At 44.1% G+C, this 19,826-nt stretch overlaps 1 protein-coding gene across 5 annotated transcripts in view; it reads left to right on the top strand.

Annotated features, from left to right (window-relative positions):
• Positions 1–19,189, top strand: part of LOC139675782 (uncharacterized) — a 31,567-nt gene extending 12,378 nt beyond the window's left edge. For 3 of the 5 annotated variants that reach the window (XM_071563873.1, XM_071563876.1, XM_071563875.1), the window contains exons 3-9: positions 3,899–4,060; positions 6,573–6,759; positions 7,744–7,895; positions 9,129–9,155; positions 10,653–10,771; positions 14,590–14,709; positions 15,240–18,857. In XM_071563873.1, the coding sequence (XP_071419974.1) occupies positions 3,899–4,060; positions 6,573–6,759; positions 7,744–7,895; positions 9,129–9,155; positions 10,653–10,771; positions 14,590–14,686 (744 nt within the window). In that variant the 3' untranslated portion in view covers positions 14,687–14,709; positions 15,240–18,857. The other 2 variants (XR_011698540.1, XM_071563874.1) reach the window with 2 other exon arrangements.
• Positions 19,190–19,826: the final 637 nt, after the last annotated feature.

The following is a 19,826-nucleotide window of genomic DNA, read 5'->3' as shown; positions in this document are numbered from 1 at the left end:
CATCTGCACAGGACTGACCTGTCTTCACTGTTACACAACACGGGCAGGACACAGTGAGACCTGCTCAGAAGCAACGTCCAGGTGATTGCCCATAGAGCTGACACATCCATCTTGGTTCATCCCAGCTGACAGTCTGCTCCAGGCTTACTCTGTGGTTTTCACATTTGCCTGTAACCTATCCAAGACAAACATGGTACTTAGAAGCCAATGTCTTCCATGGTCTGATGCCTTCTGAGGGACTCAGATATCCCTGAATATACAATCAGTGTTGTCTGAAAGAAAGCAGGCCATTACAGGGTGTTCCCACCCTGCTTGGCAAGCCAAATTGCTCCATCACATCAATTTCTGCTGCGTTAATGTTGCTAGAGATGCAAAAGTGCTTACACTGGTTTATATTTAATGCTAGGTGACAGCATTCTTTAGTTACAGGTAACAGCAACTTCCTCAGTTCAGTTGCTTGTTTTGGGAATGCAACTTTAAGTAACAGGAGAGCAGTTGAGTTTCCCTAGCCCAGCTGACTGTGGCAATGCCAACAGCACTGTGCATATGGTTCACCACAGCCGAGAAAGGATTCTGTCTCTGGATGAGCTTGCTCCTTGACATCCTCCTGACCTCTCTCACTGCTGAGGCCACTTCCAAGAGAACAGGAAGGAAAATGCTGAAACAGAGAGACTGGAAATGACCAAATGTTTTGACCATTTGGATTCAGTTGGTGAATGGCTTTGGCTGAAAATATACATCAGATCATTTCAGTCCGTCATTTCATAAACAAAGCTTTCTGATCTTTTGTTTTGAACTGTTGTTATTTTTAAATTTGCCTGCATTTGGAAAGATGAAAGAAAGTGGAAGCTGTCAAACAACAAGAGAAAGCACTTTGAAGACTAAATAAAAGCATTTCCTTTTAAGCAAAATTAAATGTTCGCAGTCAGTTTGAAGATATATAGCTTTTGATGCTTTTGCTTTACAAACAGCTCCTCACGCTTCATAAAGTTTGTTTAAAGTCAGCCCGCACCCCTAAAAGAAGAGAGAGGGCAAGAACATTGTCATCATTAAATGAAAAAAACGTCATTATTCATGCAGTGCTGTTTATCCTGGGCTAAAGCAATCAAAATGCTTCTCTACAGAGTGGTCTGGTTTGGGGCAAGAATAAGGCAACCTATGATGGTCCTCCCTGTAGCCTGTGCGTGCTGCACAGAGGAAACCAGAAGCTATCAGCAAGCACAGCCCCTCCTGGACAGCAGGGTGGAGCCATCAGAAATATACAGCATGATCCCTCTCTTTCCTGTTATTCACAAGCCTTCTGGTGCTGTCAGCTTCCAGTGACAAATGCTTCCCGCTCAGCCTGTGGTGTCACTAATCAGTTGCTCTGAGTCCATGATGGGAGGTTTGTAATTCCATTCCTTGGTGGCGGTGGGCACAGCGACCATGCTGCCTCTGTAACAGCAATGCTAATGTGGCAAGAGTGGGCAGTAAGGGATTTATGAAGTATAGTATAACTCAAAACTATGCACAAGAGAAGGTTAGGAGCATTGCATGAAGCACAGAAACTTAAGCTCGTGCAAAACACATCATTGAGCTCTTGCACAAATGAAGAAAAGCTTCTCCGGCAAGCTTCCCATCACTTTTAGCTCCTGCTGCCAGGTCCAGCCCAGGACAGTTTGAGCCCAGTTGAAGAAAAGCACACCACATATATTGTAATAACTGATAATGGCTGAAATGAGGCAGGACAAAGTGCTGATTAAATTATCAGAAATGCAGATTTTTATTATACATCAATTGGAATGACAGCAGCTATCAGTCTTGCAGCTCCCACTGAACTTCACATCTTTGTAGTGCTCAGATGCTGCAGTGAGCACAGTGGTACACAGAAACAAGAGGGACAGGCTTCCACCTCTGCAACTTGGGGTAGTCTCAGAGGAAAAAAAATTTACACTAGTCAAAATATTAGCAAGAGAGCTCTAGATTAGCCAGAGTTCCCAGTGCAGATACTGATCCTGTATTTTTAAACTTCCTAAGAAATCTGTGGGCTGGCACAACTGTGATGGTTTATTGCCAGGGATACACATCCTGAAAACCTGTCCCCAAAACTTAGGTGAGCACTGACAGGGGCAGAGATCTCTTTTTAGTTACACAGGTGTAAAGTCAGTGTGGTGCACCTTAACTCTGCAGGGTCAAAACCATAATAGGAGTAACTCTGCACAGTGAAGCTGAGAGCCTTTGACTCTTTTTCTTCCAGATGAGGGTCTGGCTTAGTCTCGTGTACCTAAAAGCAAATCTGGCACCTACTTATACATTATGTTGTTACTTTCCTAGAGCAACTTCAACCGTTTGATTCATAAATTGTGTCTGTCTGATCACCCTCATCATGCTTCTGAAGCCAGGCACCCCCAAATCCCCAGCTGCTTTCAGATGTGTTGATTATAGTGCTTTGGATTCAAGCTTTTCTCACCAGACAGCACATAGGCTCTGTTCTCCCTTTGGGTTCTGGGGCTGTGCTCCTTCTCACTGCACCACCACACTAAGTACTCAGTTTTATGGCTTAGTAACTTTTGTCTTGCCATCATTTCTGCAAGCTCTGCCTGAGAGTAAGATAAAAACTGTGAATGTGAATGACTGGTTGGCTTGGAATCAACAACCTCTGTCCCAGCCCCAGACACAAAACCATCTGGACATAATAATACCTGTTTATAAATAATGTTGTATCATCATTTGTTTAAAAAGAAGTAAATCCTAATGTTGATTATTTTTGAACACACCATGAGCTTTCTGACATAATGAAAAGACAGGAAGAGTCCCAAGGCTGGCATTTCCCCAAAAATGTAGATTGTTGTGGGAAAGGAGACAGAGTAAGCTTCCTGCTTTTGTAGAGGGAACTTATTTTTTGAAGTAAGATAAACTTAGAGCACTGCTTTTGTATAGATCGAGGCTTATTTTACTTACTGATATCACACGCACATCAGAAGGCAGCGCCAAGGTGGAAATGAGCCTCTGCATGTATTTGTTTGCATCATGTTCGACACAGTCTGCTCACAGCAAGAAGACACTTGCTGGGCACAGGGAAGCCCTGGGACCAGAAACAGTGAGGTGCAGAGCAAGAGGCTGGGAAGCATCCTTGCTTTTCTTTTTCCACAGGATTACTGTCTCTGGCACTGCCCTCGGCTGAGCACCAGTGAGACTCTGGCAGGTCCTGGCTAAAGAGAGATTGGTAGTAGAGATTATCCTGCTCCAGCCAGACAGCAAAGTTGATCCTGCAAACTCTCTTCAGGCATCTCTTAAAGACTAAGAAAATAGAAACAGGGATGTAAACTGGGATCTGCTAAAGACCAGTGGGAAGATGTTCTTTCACTTTGGTAGCTTGGTTCAGGCCCATGTCTCTCTCACAGACTCACTAGTGATGAGGGTCTGAGTACAGCAGAAAAAATGTATCATTGTGTTGGCCATAATGCAGCAAATGAATGCAACCTTTGCGTAGGAGCCAAGCTCAGCCTCAGTACATGTAAGTGTGATTTGCACTGAGGACTGTAGGCTCAGTGAGCCATACTAGCCCCAGCCATCTATACAGTTCAGTGGAACCGTATTTGTTTGCAAGGGTTGTGTGGCTAGTAAAAGACAAAAATTAGCCTGGGAGGTGTAAATACAAGCAGGTTGTCATGCCTGTGTCAGCCTGTGATCAGTCAGAAGAGTCTCTCTGAAGGTGGATATTGCTGAGCAATCCAGGAAAGAGCTCCAGCTAACAATGCTGTAGCTCAAATCTGTCTATGACCAAAGCCCCTTGGAAGGGAAAGACTGAGTGTCTTTACCACAGCAAACATGACTGTGAGGAGTGTGTAGGGCTCTCAGCTGCTAATCAGAATTACTCTGTTGTTATTCCATAGTCCAAGATGCATTGTCTTTGCAGGTGAACCAAGGTAACAGCAAAACCCTGGGATCTGGTCTGGGATACCTAGAACATATCTGCCAACTGATTGAAAAGATTGGGCAGCTGCAGGAGCACAACCTGCGTCTCCAAAAACAAGTTTGCAGCTTGCAGAAAGAGCAGAAGATGAGCCAGATAAAAGAGGTAAGCAGACACCATAGTATCTTCCATTAAATTATACAGTCATGACCCAGACAGAAAGTTCTTCAAAAGATGCTGATGTACCAGATCCAACACCTGCCTGGGCTGGGTCCTCTGGTCTCCAGAGCCCTTGCCCACCACAATGGGCTTAGTTTCTGAGGCTGGGCTTGGGTTTCTGTTCCTATTCAGTTTTGCTTCCCAGAAGTACTTGCTTCTGTGGAGTTAAAAAGAACCCCTCTCACCTCATGTGATGGCCAGCTCTAAGTCAATAGCTTTTATTTCTCTGCAGTTTTAAACTTTCCAAGAATACATCTCCTCTCCTCATTGCTATCAAAAGAAAATCCACACCTCCTTATCAACTGTGTTTTGTATTAAAAGATCTTTCTTTTCCTTCTGTTTTCAAACCGTCCAAATCCCAGAATTTCATACAAAACAGACACAATGGGAAAGAGAAGCAGTGGTACTACCACCCAACTTCATGCTTTCCCTTCCTGTGCTTCTGAGCTGCCAGATGAAGAATCTCTGACATGAAACATCTCAGTGTTCCCATTTGTTATTTTATCAGCCAGAGCTAACTGGGGAATTTGACTGAAATTTACAAATCATTTCAGCATCCACCTAATCAGCATTTTTTAGCCCCTCCATATTTTGTTCAGCTCTGCCTCATCTCTGCTTTGCAGTTCTTTTTCTTCAGTTATCACACCAGGTTTCCAGCTTTTTTCCTCCCCTGCCTTTTTATTTTATCACTCCCCAAAGGAACAGAAGGAGTTTGTGACACTCAACTATTTCTTCCCAGCTGTGCAGTGGTGAGTCTTTTATTCTCCCAATAGCGTCATTCTTCCCCTGGTGCTGCTCTCCCACCTGCTGGGACTGGATCCGCAGTAGGTGACTAACTCCTCCTCAGAGCCAAAGCCAAGTTCTGAGTCAGGTTGCAGAGCAAAGTAGCCCGTAATTTCCATGTACCCATCTCCTGCCTAGAGGAATGCAGCCTCCTACATAGAGCCTGGGAATTGTTAACGCATTTCCTGAAGCTTTACAACTGTGAGTCATTGCTCAAAGTAGCTCTTCCAAGCTGCAAACTCATCTGGTGTATGTGCCCCCTCCCCAGCTCCCACTGAAATGAAAGGCACCATGCTTTCATTTAAATATTTGAAACCTTGATCTTTTCAGTATTTTTCAAGATCTCTCAGCAGTGCCTTCTGAGATGCATTTGTCCCATATTGTTCACTGGAGAACTGGATCCCCAGATGTAATAATCAGCACTTACAGTGTGCTCTACAAAACTGGGTGCTCTCTCAGGTATCTCTGTAGCGCCTGCATTTTCTGTATTTGAGCAGCTTTCCTTCATTTTGTTCTTCACCCATAGTCACTCTGTGTAGAAGAGGAACACTACTATCCCATTTGCCATGAGAAGTGAAGATTGCTGTCCACATCACATTTTGGAGGGTGTCCAAAAGGTCCTTTACAAACCATATTCACTTTCCATGAGCATGGAAAGGTTTCCATGTCCCAGACATGACTAGAGAAAACACAAGCCCCAGAGCAGAGATGGGTTAGTGTGATGTTAAGATCTGGTCATGAGGACTGTAGATAACCAGTGCTCCAAATGCTGTTCTTGAGAGTAGTACAGACATCACCACAGAGACTGATGACACACTGATCGTGGGACACAAAGAGAACACTGTTGCCCTACATCCTTTGCTTTACAGGGAAATCTGTAAGATCATGGGCCAAACCCAGCATCTTTCATCAGATTTTCAAAGCCCCTCCCGAAGGTATAGGTAATGCAAAGTGCCATGCTGCTGGGACAACATATCCAGACAAGAAGTGATATTGAACCTGTCAATTGCTTGGGGGACTCCAGAAGTGCTAAACTGGTGTTGGCCCATTCTGGTTTCAAAACCAATAAACAGTTTGGTTCCCTTTCTGCTTTAGATGGATAAAGCTCTTCTTGCTTCCTGCCCTGCTAAACTCTTGTGCAATATGGTCGCGCAAGGTAGAAAGTCCCCCCTTCCCACCGCACCAGCTACAGCAGATGTACTCTGGCTGAAGTACCACATACAGTCAATCTGACTGGTAACATGCAAGAGAACTATGGCATCCCACCAACAAAAATACGAGATATTTTTGTTTGTGCATGTTCCAAACCAAATAACATTATCTTAAAATGTGAGTCACTGTTATAACTGATCTGTTTATTTACACTAATGCCTTAGCTGAGCAGCTCTGTGCTTAGAAACTTGTATTCAGTTCCTCTTAGGAAACAAAGCAAAAATATGCTGAGTACCAGGCATTTTAAGTTAAGTACTAATGAAGCCATGAAAACTCTGTATTATTGACTCAGGGCTGCTCAGCCTTTCAGAGAATTAAGTAATTTGGGTTCTGGTGGGTCTTGGGACAAGGATGGATATCCCTGGGCTGGAATTATTGCAATTTGCCTGTAACATCACACCACCCAGTTACCTTGGGCAGTTGCAGCCTCAGAGCCTGTATAGTTTCTTTTTGTCTGATATAGGAGTACCTTCTACAGCATTGCTCCTGTGGAGCTGCCAATATCTTCCTCAAATCATATCAAGACATGAAAACAATTTTTGCTGGGAGGAGCAGACCTCACAGCCTCTTGGTTCAGACTGGAAACCCTTCTGATCTTTCCATCATCCCAGAAATAGGAGCTAACACTGAAAAGCTGTGCAGCTGCAATGGTGAGTTCAAATACCTCTAATCTGTCTTCCTATTTGCCACCACTTGGTCAAACAAGCTGACTAGCCACTTTCTTTTCCCTAGGAAAGACAACTGGGAACAGAGTAAGGTGTTAATAGAGCTAAACCTTATCTGGAAAGCCAAGAGAAGCAATTTAAAATGCTTTGTCTATACCTAGGATTTTAACATTTGCTGCTTCTCATGTGTGAAGCAGCGCTTTTTGCTGTGCAGCTGTGGCTATAAAAATTAGGACAAATGCATTATGAAGTGGTCTTTCCTTTGGAAACTTAGCATGCCTGAGTGTATCCATTAGTAAAGCCTCTCCATATGGCTTTAAAATCCCCCCAGGCAAGGTAAGATTTGATCTAAGATGGAAAGCATTATGCCTCTTGCTAGTTTCCTACCCTCTCAAGTGGGCACAGAACACATTCCTATAGGATGACTTGTTCTGTAGACCAAGTGGAAACAAGCCCCAGCTGCAAAGCTTGGATCAGAGACCAACTTTTAGAGAAAGCTAAGGAAAACTGGGCTCTGCCTACCAATGATAAAGCCAGAAGAAAAGTCTGGATCCAATGTTAGATGTGAACCTGCTCACTAAGTGAGGCTAATTAGTTTACTTCAAACCTTGGACTTCAGCCTATCTCTAATACTTGATGAAACACAGACCATCAGCACCTCTCCTAGCAGGACTGAGTCAGGTTATTACTGGCCTTTGGGATCTCTAGTGCCAAAGTTCAAAAATACCCTTTCCTAGCACTTTCAGAGCAGTTTTGGAAGAAAAATAAGACCATGAGGAAACGATTAGAAGGTCCGGCCATGATCAGGCACTTTATTATAGCATTTACCTTCTTTCCACTGCAGTGTGGCATGAAGACACATGGGGTCTCATCCCATCTGGAGTCAGGACTTGCTGGCAGTACTGCCCAGGGGCCATCCTATCAGGACACTGCTAAGAAACATGAACAAGTCCTTGCATTTTATTGCAGGAAGCGAGAGATACCTGGAATCAGGAAAGAGCCAGTTGATGGTGGGGCTGAGGAAGTCATCAAACAACAGGAACAAGGAGAATGAGTTCAGAGAAGCTGGTAGTATGGCTGAGGGACAGGCTTTTCCATCAAAGGATCCTGCAGTAAGAAAGGTGAGTGATAAGCTTGGAGCTAGACCCTGAGGGGACCTGTTGGTGAAGCAGAGAGAAATTCAGCTCAGGCAGATTAGTATGGGGTGCCAGGACAACAAGCTAATCAGGTCTCCTATCAAGCAGGGCTGGGGTAGTGAGAGCCAGGGTCGTCTGTGTCTCTCTACTCCCAGCTTTAAATGAAGAAGGACTATGTCTTTATGCCAAGAAAGGCACAATTGGATCACTGGTGCAGGGGAGTGGAACACTGCAGACAGCAGCATGAGATTTAGCCCTCACCAACTCCAAATAGCTCAGTGTGGGGACTCTCATAAGTATCTTCACTACTGATACTAGTGAGATTAAACCAAGCATTCATTACCATACAAAACGTTTCGTGGATCGATCCTTAGCTGGTCACATTTACTGCCAGACTAACAGTGTATCAGTGTGATTAGCTCCAGTTCCCAAAGCATGTTTCAGGGAATCTGTGTCACTGAGATCCAAGGAATGCAGGATGAATGCTTTCGTCTCCCTTTCTTTCCCATTGTTTGCAGCTGCCTCAGCACTTTCATGTTCCGGTGGGGATCAGAAGCGCTGAAATGCCAGGGCAAAGGCTCTAATCAGAGTATTCCCAGCACAACAGGAAAGAGGAAGGAGTAGGTCTCTCACGGGAAAGACCTTCTCATGACAGTTCCACCTCAAAGTTGCAAATAGGTCACAAACACTTCGATGAACTTCAGAAACCAAATTAAGGCTGAATTCTGAAAGGTACTCCATGCTCTGGCTTGCTTCCGGCCAGCTTCCAGAATATTTTAAGCATGTGGGAAATCCTGATGATTTCATAGGTCTGGAGAACCAAGCTCCATGCTCTTTAAACTGAATCCTCATGCTCTCTCGTTACATCACACCTTAGTGTTGTCACTTAGTATTGGATTTTGTAACCTGAACATGAAATACCCCATTTATTCCTACAGTGTAGGTATTGTAGGGGAATTCTCTCTGCTACACTCATACCCAGGGTACTAAACACTATATACATGAACTGGCAGTCTAAATACAAAAGCGAGATGAGAGATGGAAAAAGAAAGGGATTATCACACATGTGGAGGACTGAATAGAAAGAGATAAAAGACTTGACCAAGGATATGGGTGTATTCCAGGGCAGAGCTGAGAACAAAGCCTAGTCTGTTGCCAGCACTGGGAGATGGTCTCACTGTCTTGTTATTTATCAGTGTACTTGCCTTTTGTTTTTAGGGTCTGGACGTCAGCAAGAACATCTCGGTATGTACTGCCCTTGCAGAATATATTTAACTTGTTCCTGCATTATCAGGGACCAAGCCTCTGTAGTGCACAGCATTGTACATGAACAAAAAGGGTTTGTTGACCCCTGAAGGTTGCTATCAAAGTAACAGACACGCGAGTATTACGAGTTACGGCATGTGGTCCCTTGTTCTGCCACCCCCACTGCGGACGACAGCCCTAGGGAGCAGGTAACTGCTCAGGCTTTCTGCGGTATCAGCAGTGCTGGCTTTGCTCAGACAACACCAGCAAAACGAGGGACTAACTGCTGAGGCCTCCAGCACCCTGCCACAGCACACATTAATCCTAGCAGTAAACACAAAGGTTTGCTGTTTCCATGAGTAAACAGTCTCGCTTACAGGTAATTAACTCAATAGCACAGAATCCGCTGCTGCAGTTCTCAGCTGAGCCCGTGACTTCTTCTGAAATTTTAGACTAAAAACTTTGCAGAGCCCCAAGAAAAGTTACGGCAATAGGCACTGCCAGGACTGGTAGTGTGGTTGGACAGCTGCTAGGTTGTGCTCTCAAAGTGGCCACAACTCCTATAGTAATGGCTCTGCTGGTGGCACAGTGGGCAGGAACCTCGGGACAGGGCAGAACAATGCCCTGAATGTGATAATGGTTTGAGAACTTCACTGAAATGGAATCGATTATTCTCGTTCTGGGGCATGATCATTTTTGTTCTGTCCACAAGCTCTTCCAGCCATCATTTTAGGAAATTTAAAACAATATGGAAGAAAAATGCATGAAGATTTTTGATGCATAGCTCCTTTTAGTTCATGAGTCCAGGTGACCTAAGCCTAGAGAGAATAAACATGAGGGATGACCTCCTGAGACTTCCTGACCTCCTGATAATCTCTATTAGCATTTCAAATGTAAGGGCCCAATAGCTGTGGCTTGCGGACGTGACAGGGAAACAAAGACCTGATCTCTTCTAATTCATGTCCACAAAAGCCACCACCTTGAAAAGGGCTGATACCAGTGCACCTGGCCTAGTAGAAAGGGGAAGAGAGTCAAATTGCTTTTTCGGTTCTTGTTGTAAAGGCCCCCCTGGGCGCATGTGAGGAGGTAGGAAACCAAACAGATCTTTTCCCTTTAGTACAGTAAAACAATAAGGTAAAACTGTGCCCTTAGGCAGCTGCTCGGCACTCATCAGTGAGGTGCCCTCACTCTCTGAAACCTTAAGTCAGAAAGAACAGCAGCGTCCTAGACAGAGAAATGCTACCAAACAAAATATAGAAAAGGATGGTGTTACTCACAGTTCTTCCATCCTGTCTCCTTGCACCCTATACATGTACTGGCTGGCCACTAGGTATCATTGCACAGTGTTAAAAATTCTTTTGTGGGACCTGATCCCTAACTGAAAGAAACTTCTCCCCACCACACAGGAGTACCCCAAAGCATCCCATGTTGATCAGATGAGGTCTGCTAGAAACTTGCCACTGGTCCTTCAAGTTGTGGTTTGGTTTTGCTCCCTAGGGTGAGAGTCATGCTTGGGGGAGAATGAGAGATCTTATGAGGAAGACACGATTGAGAAACCAGAACAAGCTGGGCCTGTCTTCTGCTGCTCTGAAGAGGTCCTGCCCACAGTTGTACAGGTGAGGCAACAGTATGGGAGATTTTTGCTGAGTGTTGGGAGGAGGTAGTACAAGATTTATCTCTGGTTGTTGATGCCTGGAAGAAAAGACTAGTCCTTACCTTCTCTCCATTGCATATGCTGGTCCTGGCCAGCAGTGCCATTCGCTTCCACAGCGCCCAGATGTCCTGAGATCCCAACTGGCTGTTACCTGTGTGAGAATAATGGAAACATTAGGGTTCCTAAAAGAAGGCACTTAACTCCAGCAGGGCAAAGAGATGATAACAATTAACCAGAGCCATTCTATAACCTAATTATTTGTCCTTCTGCTCCCTCCTAAGCATTACAGTCAAGGTTAATGCTCTTCTTTGTCCACTTCTGTCCAGTAGAACAGTAACCAATATTGCACCTGATGTGTGACGGGGTCGGACAGTCAGGATCAGCTGGATGGTTTCCTGTCAGAGGAAGGGGAGATGAAGTTTGCTGATCTTGTGCTCATGAGTCGGACCTGCTTGTTGCCAAAATGAGTATTTGGGTCAAGCACAAGATCTTCTATCAAGAGATCCGTGCTGGTCCCTTGGACAAGTTTGTCTACCAGGTGGTTACAGCCTGGCCTCTGAGCTATACTGTGTGGTGCACGTCTGTCTGACAGTGCTGCCAGCTCCCCCTTGCACAGATATTCCCTGAGGGTTTGCCAAGTTCTCCCAGCTGGTCTGGTGAATTTGGAGTGTTTGTGTACATGATCAGATAACAGGAAGAGCCTGGGTATCTTACTCACCAAAGCAGGAGCATTACAGGGAGCTGTGCCCCTCCCAGTATGTTTTTTCAGCTGAAGTCTCAGTAACCTTGATCTGAACAGTTCAAATGTCCTTAAGCCCTCCTCAGTTTTTAGAGGGGGTGATGGTGGGGAAACAGCAGTTGTTTAAGCACTCAGGAATGTCCTATTGTTCCCTTTAAGACACCCTGTACCTACCTTACAAAATGCATAAGGGAACTGGGAATCTTGTAATTACAGCTGGAAACCACCCCTCTGTAGTTCATGGAGTGACTTTTCCAGCTGGGAAAAGCTTGGTTGGGGCCCAAGCACACGTAACAGGCAAGCTTCCTCCTATTGTTTGGAAAACTGAAAGAAACACAAAGCAGAAAGAGATCAAACAGTTCCATCTAAAATAGATGGTGAACCAGCTGGGGAAAAAATACAAACTCCTGTGAACCTTCCCTCTAAACCTGAATAGAACCAGGACTTTATTTGGGTTTCAGAAAATTTTTGTCTCGGTAACCTCCTGCTCGGCCCTTTCTCTGCAGCACAGAGGACAGTGCCAACACTTCCTGCATGAGAATTGAAGGCTAAGTCCTCAACTACCTAGAGTGATGTACTCCAATGAAGGGCCAGCCCAATAGCTCCTAACAGAAAGTCTAGCTCCCCAGAAATTAGTCTCCTAGACTGGGCAACTACTACTGTCATGAAAATGCTGTACAATGAGATGCCAAATGGACATTTTTTTACCTGGTTGTAACCAGGCAGTCCCAAAGATCTTGTACACTGATTTTTCCAGCCTACTTTCTGTAGCTGATGGCCTTTTAATAAAGTTCTTCTCCTATATATCAACATAAACCCCTTGTCTCTACTCATGCCCCTTTACCTGCCTCCATTTCCTCTTCTGCTTCCTAGCTCTTACTCCCCAGCACTATCTGTATTTGATCTTGCTCTTTTTATCCCAAACCAAGCAACAGCAATGTGCTGACACTGGCCTTTTCACTGGTGCCTGGAAAAGTTGGGCACCTTGCTCATGTTGCATTTTGGATATGCAGTTGCCTTCAGGTTCCTATGAAATAAAACATCAGGCTTAGTGGATCAATGACAGACCAGCAAACGCTGATGGGCAGGAAGACAGATCCTTCTTACAGGCAGTACCAGAATGGTAAAGCAATGAAGTCTCTTTCACCTGCAGCTCTTGGCAAAGCAAACCTTGAAGCCCTGACACTCTCAGCATTTAAAGCCACTGTCTTTGCTATAATTTATGAAACATGTTTGTCCTGGCTCCTGGTCTTGTTTGTACATGTAGGCATATGGAACTGGCTGGCTTTTGCTTACCTGGGCTTCTTTGGGCTCCCGGTCTTGAACTGGAACAGGCTGGATCCTGGTGCCCTAAATTAACAACCAGTTTTGAAGAAAGCGGGGTTTGTTGCTTTTGACACCCAGTCCCACTTGAGTCATTTGGGCAATTAGAGAAAGTCTCTTTGTTTTTGTTTTTGTAACTAGGTCAAAGCAAATCCCCTTTCATGCTCCCATTCTGCGATGAATGATCTGCTCCAGGGTGGTTGTTTTGTTTTCCTTTTCTGTCTCTTCTTTCTTCTTTTTTTTTTTTTTTAACATCCACAAAAGAATTCTCATAGTAGAGACAACTTGGTTCTTCTAGCAGGAGAGAGGGAGGCTTGCCAAGGTAAACATACTGGCAACAAGACTCAGTGGTTTGTCACACATTGTTCTAAACCGGCTCAGGTTTTCATTTAATTTTCTTTTCCCTGTTAGTACATTTATTCCTGTAAAGCAACATCGGTTTTTCGCAAAGGGCCAGAACAGGCTCATGACTGACTTGATCATGGTGTTATGAATTTAGGCAGCACATGAATCTTCACTTTCCAGGACTGGATCTAATGTGGGAAGCTCTGAGCATTCCCCTCCTAACATTTCTGTGCAGATATACCCACCTGGGTATCTTTGGGAGCTATAGCTTTAATGCAGCTGCATGGGCATGAGCTAACCTCAAATACAGTATTTTTCATCATGGTAAAGATGATAGTTTTAGTTTGAAGCCACCAAAAGCTTGCTGCTGTATGACTCCTACTTCATGGTTAGGGTGAAGTAAGTTAGGAAGAACACTGCAGCTCTAATATTATAAAACCCCATCTTCAGTAATATATAGCAAAGGTTGAAAAGGTCCTTAGAGCCTCAGACCCAGGTCTGAACACCACTCTTCATATGGGAAATTACTACTAAGGGAGATCCCTGTATTCAGAGTTGAGAAACAGGCAAAGAATTAAAGAACAGCATAAGGCAGAAGTTTGATCTTCCCCTTGTTAAAGAACTATGAGCTGAACAAACAAAAATCCATACAACATTTAGATAAAAACCAAAATAGTAGTTGGCAAAATAAAGAGCCTGCACCACATCAGTCGGGACTTTGAGTTGAAAAATTTTCAAATCAAGTATTTCAATTAAGTAGCTATTAGCTGTTTATTTTCTCCAAATAACTTTCAAATATTGCTTAAAAAAACCCCAAACTGCAGCTTTTCTTTCTTAATCAGAAGCTATTTTTAAAAAGTGTTTAGAAAGTGTTCTAAAGTGTTTGTCTTTCATAAATCCTGGAGGCCTGAGCTCATTTCAACCAAACAGGATGTATTACACTTATTTCGATAATTTGTAATAAATAACTAACAAAAATAGGCTGAAGACAGTCCTAAGCAGCTTGCTTAGTGTTGCTTTCCAAAATGCTTCATTTCCTACTTACTACTTCAGGCCAGAATTTTTAACTTCCCTGTGGCACCCAACCATGACTCTATGCCTGGGCTTCCAGCTAGGCAGAGAATGCTGCTTGCTCTTGACAAAAGTTTGTGTCCATCCATTACAGTGTGGCTTCACACCAAGTGCTGCATTTTGCGTCTCTCTCTTTTTTTGTGTGCTGCCACAAATATTTGGACAGCATCTGTTTTGAAATTTCAGACTGGAGAGGGGGAAGCTGCTTTGGGCATAGCTTGGATGTTGGGGACATTAATGTTTAAAACCCACCATGCATTCTGACCACTGTCAACTTCAATTGTACTTTTCCATTTGTTAAGGCCAGATATTATGTCTTCAGAGTTGAAGAAAACTGAGAGGAACTCCATGATTGTTCTGGGACAAAATACAAAGAATGAAAACATATGTCCTTTCTGATAACCTGGGTCATATGGAACAAGGTAAAATAAGTAAAGCAGCATGTGTTTCTTTGTGAGTTGGTTGATTTTTTTTTTTGCCTCTTCTCTACACAGTAGTGAGATAGTCCTGTTCCTTTATCTAGACACACTTCAGCATGCAAAGACAGCAACAGGTCTGATTTTTGAAGCTCAAATAATATAGATTGACAGCTGCTGATGACTGGCCCATATATCTTCATTTTAATAGGCCTCCAGTTCTGGGTTTGTTGAGTTTTGGTTTGTTGTTTTTTTATTTTCATCTGCAACTTAAAGGCAACTGTAATCATACAGGCTACATCATGCAGCCTTTTTACAAAAGAAAAAAATACATCATCAAATTCATTTTTCTGTAGTCAGTCAAAATATTCCCAAATATAAGCCAACCAGATGTCTTGGAGAAGAGGCAATCTGTCCACAATAAAGACTAAATGAGACCAGCCTCAGATTCATCTTCCACCTTCCCAATTCAGCCCATGGGTTAAATGCAGAAAAACTCTCCCTAATCTCACATTTACCACATGTTTCTGTTTCAGAGAGGCAAGGTGAGAAGACTAAAGGACACAAAACCAAGAACCCCAGAGTTACTTTGTGCAATCTGCATCCTACAGTTGTCAACAGAGCAACTCTTATTTAACCATTGAAAGGGAAATAGAGAAGGGGGAGGTTGAGAAAGGTCTGTGGGCAGATGCATGCTCAGCTACATATGGCTTCGCTCCTGAACCCGAAATATACTTAGAAAAGTCAAGCCATAGATGAAAATTGCTATTAGCATTGTGGGAGCATAACCAGAGACTTGTAAAGTTCGGCAATTCTTCATGCAGTCTGCTTTAGGAACAGAATTATCTGAAACACTGAAGCTTTTAAACTATCATTGCTTTTTGGGGACTCTCTCCAGCTGAAATAAATGTAAGCTTTTTGGGACACAGCTTCATCTAGAGGATTGGCAGGGACACCCTGCCCAGCGCAGAAGTGGCCGTTGAAAGGACAACCTCCTCCCTCTAGGGGCCTGAGTTGCAGGCTCTGCTTATCCTCAGCACAGCTCCTTCCTTCAGAGCAGCACATGGCCAGGGCTGTGCCATTTCTCTGGAATCCAACAGGAAAACAAAGTGTGTAAAGCTGAGGTCATTCCTGAATCCACCACTAGTTTCCTGTCCTGTGGGCCAGCTCCTTCTGCAGAGGCCCCTGGACTCTGGTGCTACCCTACACAGAAGTTGGTATTGTGCATACTCATTGTAGAGAGCAGAGCAAGGGGCACTGCCAGAGTCAACTGTTCCAGAGACTGGAGGGTGCACCCGGGGCAATGCCTCTACTTCACAGAGCAGCCCAGCTCCTGTGCTATCAATCTTCCCCTCCCCCCCCTCTTTTTTTCTGGGGGGGCGGGGGGCGAGGAGCAGGACACCAGCTTGAATTCCTACTTTGAAGTTAATTTAAGTCCTCCTGTCTGTGCAGGTGGGGGCCTGAGGCTGCAGGTGGGGCAGTTATGCTGCTAGGTATGGCTCAGCCAGCACTCCCTCTGATGGGAAAAGGTGAGAGAGAGAGAGCAGAGCTGCAAGGCAGTTAGTCAAATACATCCTTTATAAACTGCTGCCCTTTTGTGAGACATTAACAACTGTGTAACAATATCAGTGTGTTTGGTGGCTGCCACGTGTTTGCTGCTTCCAGGCTCAAGGAAGAGGCAGTGCCTGCTTCTGAAGGTCCAATGGTTGCAGTAGTCTCCGCACACTAACTCTCATTGGTACTAGCAAAATAATCAATGCACATGAGTAAAGATTTAAGTAAACTAAAGATAAAGCATTATTCTACTCCATAAATTAAAATACAATTACAAGTCACACAATTGGTGTTTAAAAATCTCTCCCCAACCCAAACTTGCCTGGGAACCAAACTTTAAGAAGCTGGCAGGAGTGGGTCAACTTCAGCAGGCTTAGTCTTTCAGTGACAGATGCTTCTCTGTTGTTCATCCAGATCAGCTAGAGCCCTTTGAGTCCTCCAAACCAGAGCAGGATCTTTCTCTGGAACTCAGAGCAGCTCAGCCATACTCTCCCAGGGCAGCTGTGGTTTGCAGGGATGAGCCAAGGCAGTAGCCCAGACCTAGTTCTCAAGTACTCAGAAGGGTTGCTACTGTTGTTACTTAGCATCCCAAAAAAACACCCCTACAAAAACCCAAACAAAACAACCAAACCCCAATTAAAAGTCCATGCTGACTCAAATTAAGCACTCTAAAGTAGGTGCTGTGTTTAATGTTTCAGTTGTAGGTGCTGCTGCAGGACTTGGTTATTCACTGTGTATCTTGCTAGCTTCATCCCAAGCTAGAAAGATTTATGACTTGATTATTCTGTGAATAGTCTGTATATCTCCATAAATCCGGGGGGGGGGGGAATCCTGCATGAAGATACAGTCTCCATTATTCCTCCAGCTTTACAGAGACTGTAAGGAATGCAAATCAGTGCAAACTGAATTCGGAGTGTTGTCGGACATAGCGTCAGGAACTGGTATTCCCTATCACCCCCTTCATTCATGTTACAGGTTTGTTGTCTGGATTTTTTTAAACTAAGATAAGCTAGCACTCTTTTTTATTACAGCATTAAATATATTCATGTATTTTCAGAAATAAATGTATTTATAATGTGTAACATACTGTATAGTTCTCTCCAGGATGCTTTGTGATACAAGCATAAGAAATTTAATAAAAGCATTGCTTATGATAATTGTCTTCAGGTATTAATGAACATCTGGCTTGTAGTATAGCAACTGCCACACCCTTAGGGTTTCAGGTGAGCAGAGCTGGTCAGGAAAGGAATTGTTACCTCCAAGGTTCTAAACAAGCTTTTTTAGCTCTTTTGGCAAAGAAACAAGTTTGCTCTTTTGAAGCAGGTGCTGTTCTCAGAGATCTAGAGAGTGAGGAAAGCCTTTAGAAAGTTCAGATATGGCAAAGCATAGGTGTTAATTTTGAGCAGCTCTGTTTTAGGTGCTGTTGCTGGGCTTGGCTTCCAAAGCCACAGACAGAGAGAGCACACACACACCACTTCCAAGAAGAACTAGTGAAGGCACTGGGGACAAAGTATACTGATGCTCAGTACTGGGGTTTCACTCTGAAAATCTGGGTTCAACAGCCTTAACTGACATGGTGGCTGGCTGGCTTCAGGGCTGCTCTTCCTCAGCTCCTTCATTCCCAGCCAGCAGAACCCTCCTGGACAGAGGAACTTCCCTTCACCTGTAGGAGTCTGAGCCACTGTCTACAGCACCTCACACCACCTTTACTTCAATTGTATAACTAGGTGGTACAGAGTGAAGCTAAAGAGGGTGCTGACACACAAAGTCATATGCAGGTACTAAAAGTCAGTGAGACCCAACTAGAGAAAGTAGAGGCCTGGAAAAAAATAAGCCAGAAACACACCTGTGAAGGTAGAAGGAAAATACACTTTTGCAGAAGCAAAAACTGCATAACAAGAGCCCTGACAGCCACTAACACCCCCCCAGTGGAGCTGGAAAACAGGCAAGGAAGATGGTGGCAGTGCACCACAGGAGAAAACCTCCATGTGGCTTAACCTTTACCCTGTGCCAAAAGGCTTCACAGGCAAAGCTCACATCCCACTGCTGCTCATGCCCTGCCCTCTGGCTGAGGACCAAGTAGCAAGACTTAAATGCAGAAAACTCCTAAGAACAGATAAGGGAATTAAGCTCACTTCTCTGCTCGCCCACCTCCACTTGGAGGTGCATTCACCCTACACCAAGCAGCAGGTTCATTACAGTAAGACCCAGCTCTGCACCAGAAGGGACAGTCCCTGCAGGGAAATCTGTCCCGTTCCCAAAGGCTGCACACCCAGAGTTCCCTAACACTTTGTGATGGTCCAAAAACCTCATGGAGGGCAACAGGTACTCAGCTCTCCTAGTACCTTCAGCATTGCACAGGCATCTAAGCTCTCTAAATATTTCTGTCTCCCTTACTCAGGCATAGGAAAGCTCCAGCAGCAGCCAGGGAGATGTTTTAAGTCTTGGCTTGAACACACAGTTAAGACCAGTGCCAGAGCACCCAGCCTGATGCACTGGAAAGGTGTGGTTTATATTACTCCTCTAATTACTCAGTTAATTATCATTACAGACAGCTGCTAAAGACTTGTCATAAGACATATTATGAGTTTACCCTCTTCTTTCCCAGACAGAGCTCCACCTGTACCAAGGTCCATCTAGCTGCTGGAAGCACTCCCTAAAGGAGGAGGCTGTTTGACCTACCTTCAGCCAAAGATTTTTTTTCCCAGCCTCTGATCTTCTTCACCCTCACAACCAAACAACTTGGAACAGTCTTTTTTTCTGATTAGATTTTACAAGCAGGCAAGACTAAGATCACTGGTTATCCTGAAAATACAGGGAAGAGCAGTTCTGCTAGAAAAATAAAGACATGATTCCTGAAATTTCTTGGAGTAAGAAAGGAATTGAAAAGCAGATTCCAGTGCCTGTTAACACTGTCTAATCACACAATATAAGCAGAACCTAAATAAAAAGAACATCTGCTACCTGAAGAAAGCTATTGATCAGTTCTTTGCTTCCACATATAAGAACTACTCTTCCCCTTTAAAGGCCACAATTAAGACTCTCCTCCTGCCTTACCAGGTGACAGGTGGAATTTCTAATCAAGGTCATGGGGAAAAATATTTTTCCTTCCCTGAAGAGTTTTGCTGTACTACTTTCACCCAGGACCTCAGAAAGCTAAGAACAATGGTACTCAGCTGCTGTGACTGACAACACCACACTGAACTGCCCTGATACCTCAACCAGAAAGTTTTATTTCTCATCTCAAAAAAAAAAAAAGCACATCCCTGGTGCTGATATGCCAACAGTGATTCCAAATTACTTTTAATCCAAGAGCTTTGAAGACTCATAACTACCTGTTCTCACATGAAGGTTTGAGATTAATCTTTGTTTAAAATTTGATTTCTTTTCCCCCGAAGTTCAAACCACCTAGGCCCTTTTTCCCCCTGCTAGAACTATGTGTCCCTGTCCTCATTCTCTAGAAAAATCCCACCTGCTATCTTCTGTTTCTAGGGCGAGAGATGAAGGTTCACATGCAGCATCATTAGGAAGGCCTATTTGTGCAGTGCTGTGGCACCCTTGCTTTCCAG

Source organism: Pithys albifrons, chromosome 9 (assembly GCF_047495875.1).
Source record: "Pithys albifrons albifrons isolate INPA30051 chromosome 9, PitAlb_v1, whole genome shotgun sequence".
Classification (NCBI taxonomy): domain Eukaryota; kingdom Metazoa; phylum Chordata; class Aves; order Passeriformes; family Thamnophilidae; genus Pithys; species Pithys albifrons.
Note: the sequence above shows the minus strand (reverse complement) of the source record. Positions and strands in the feature narration are given on the sequence as shown.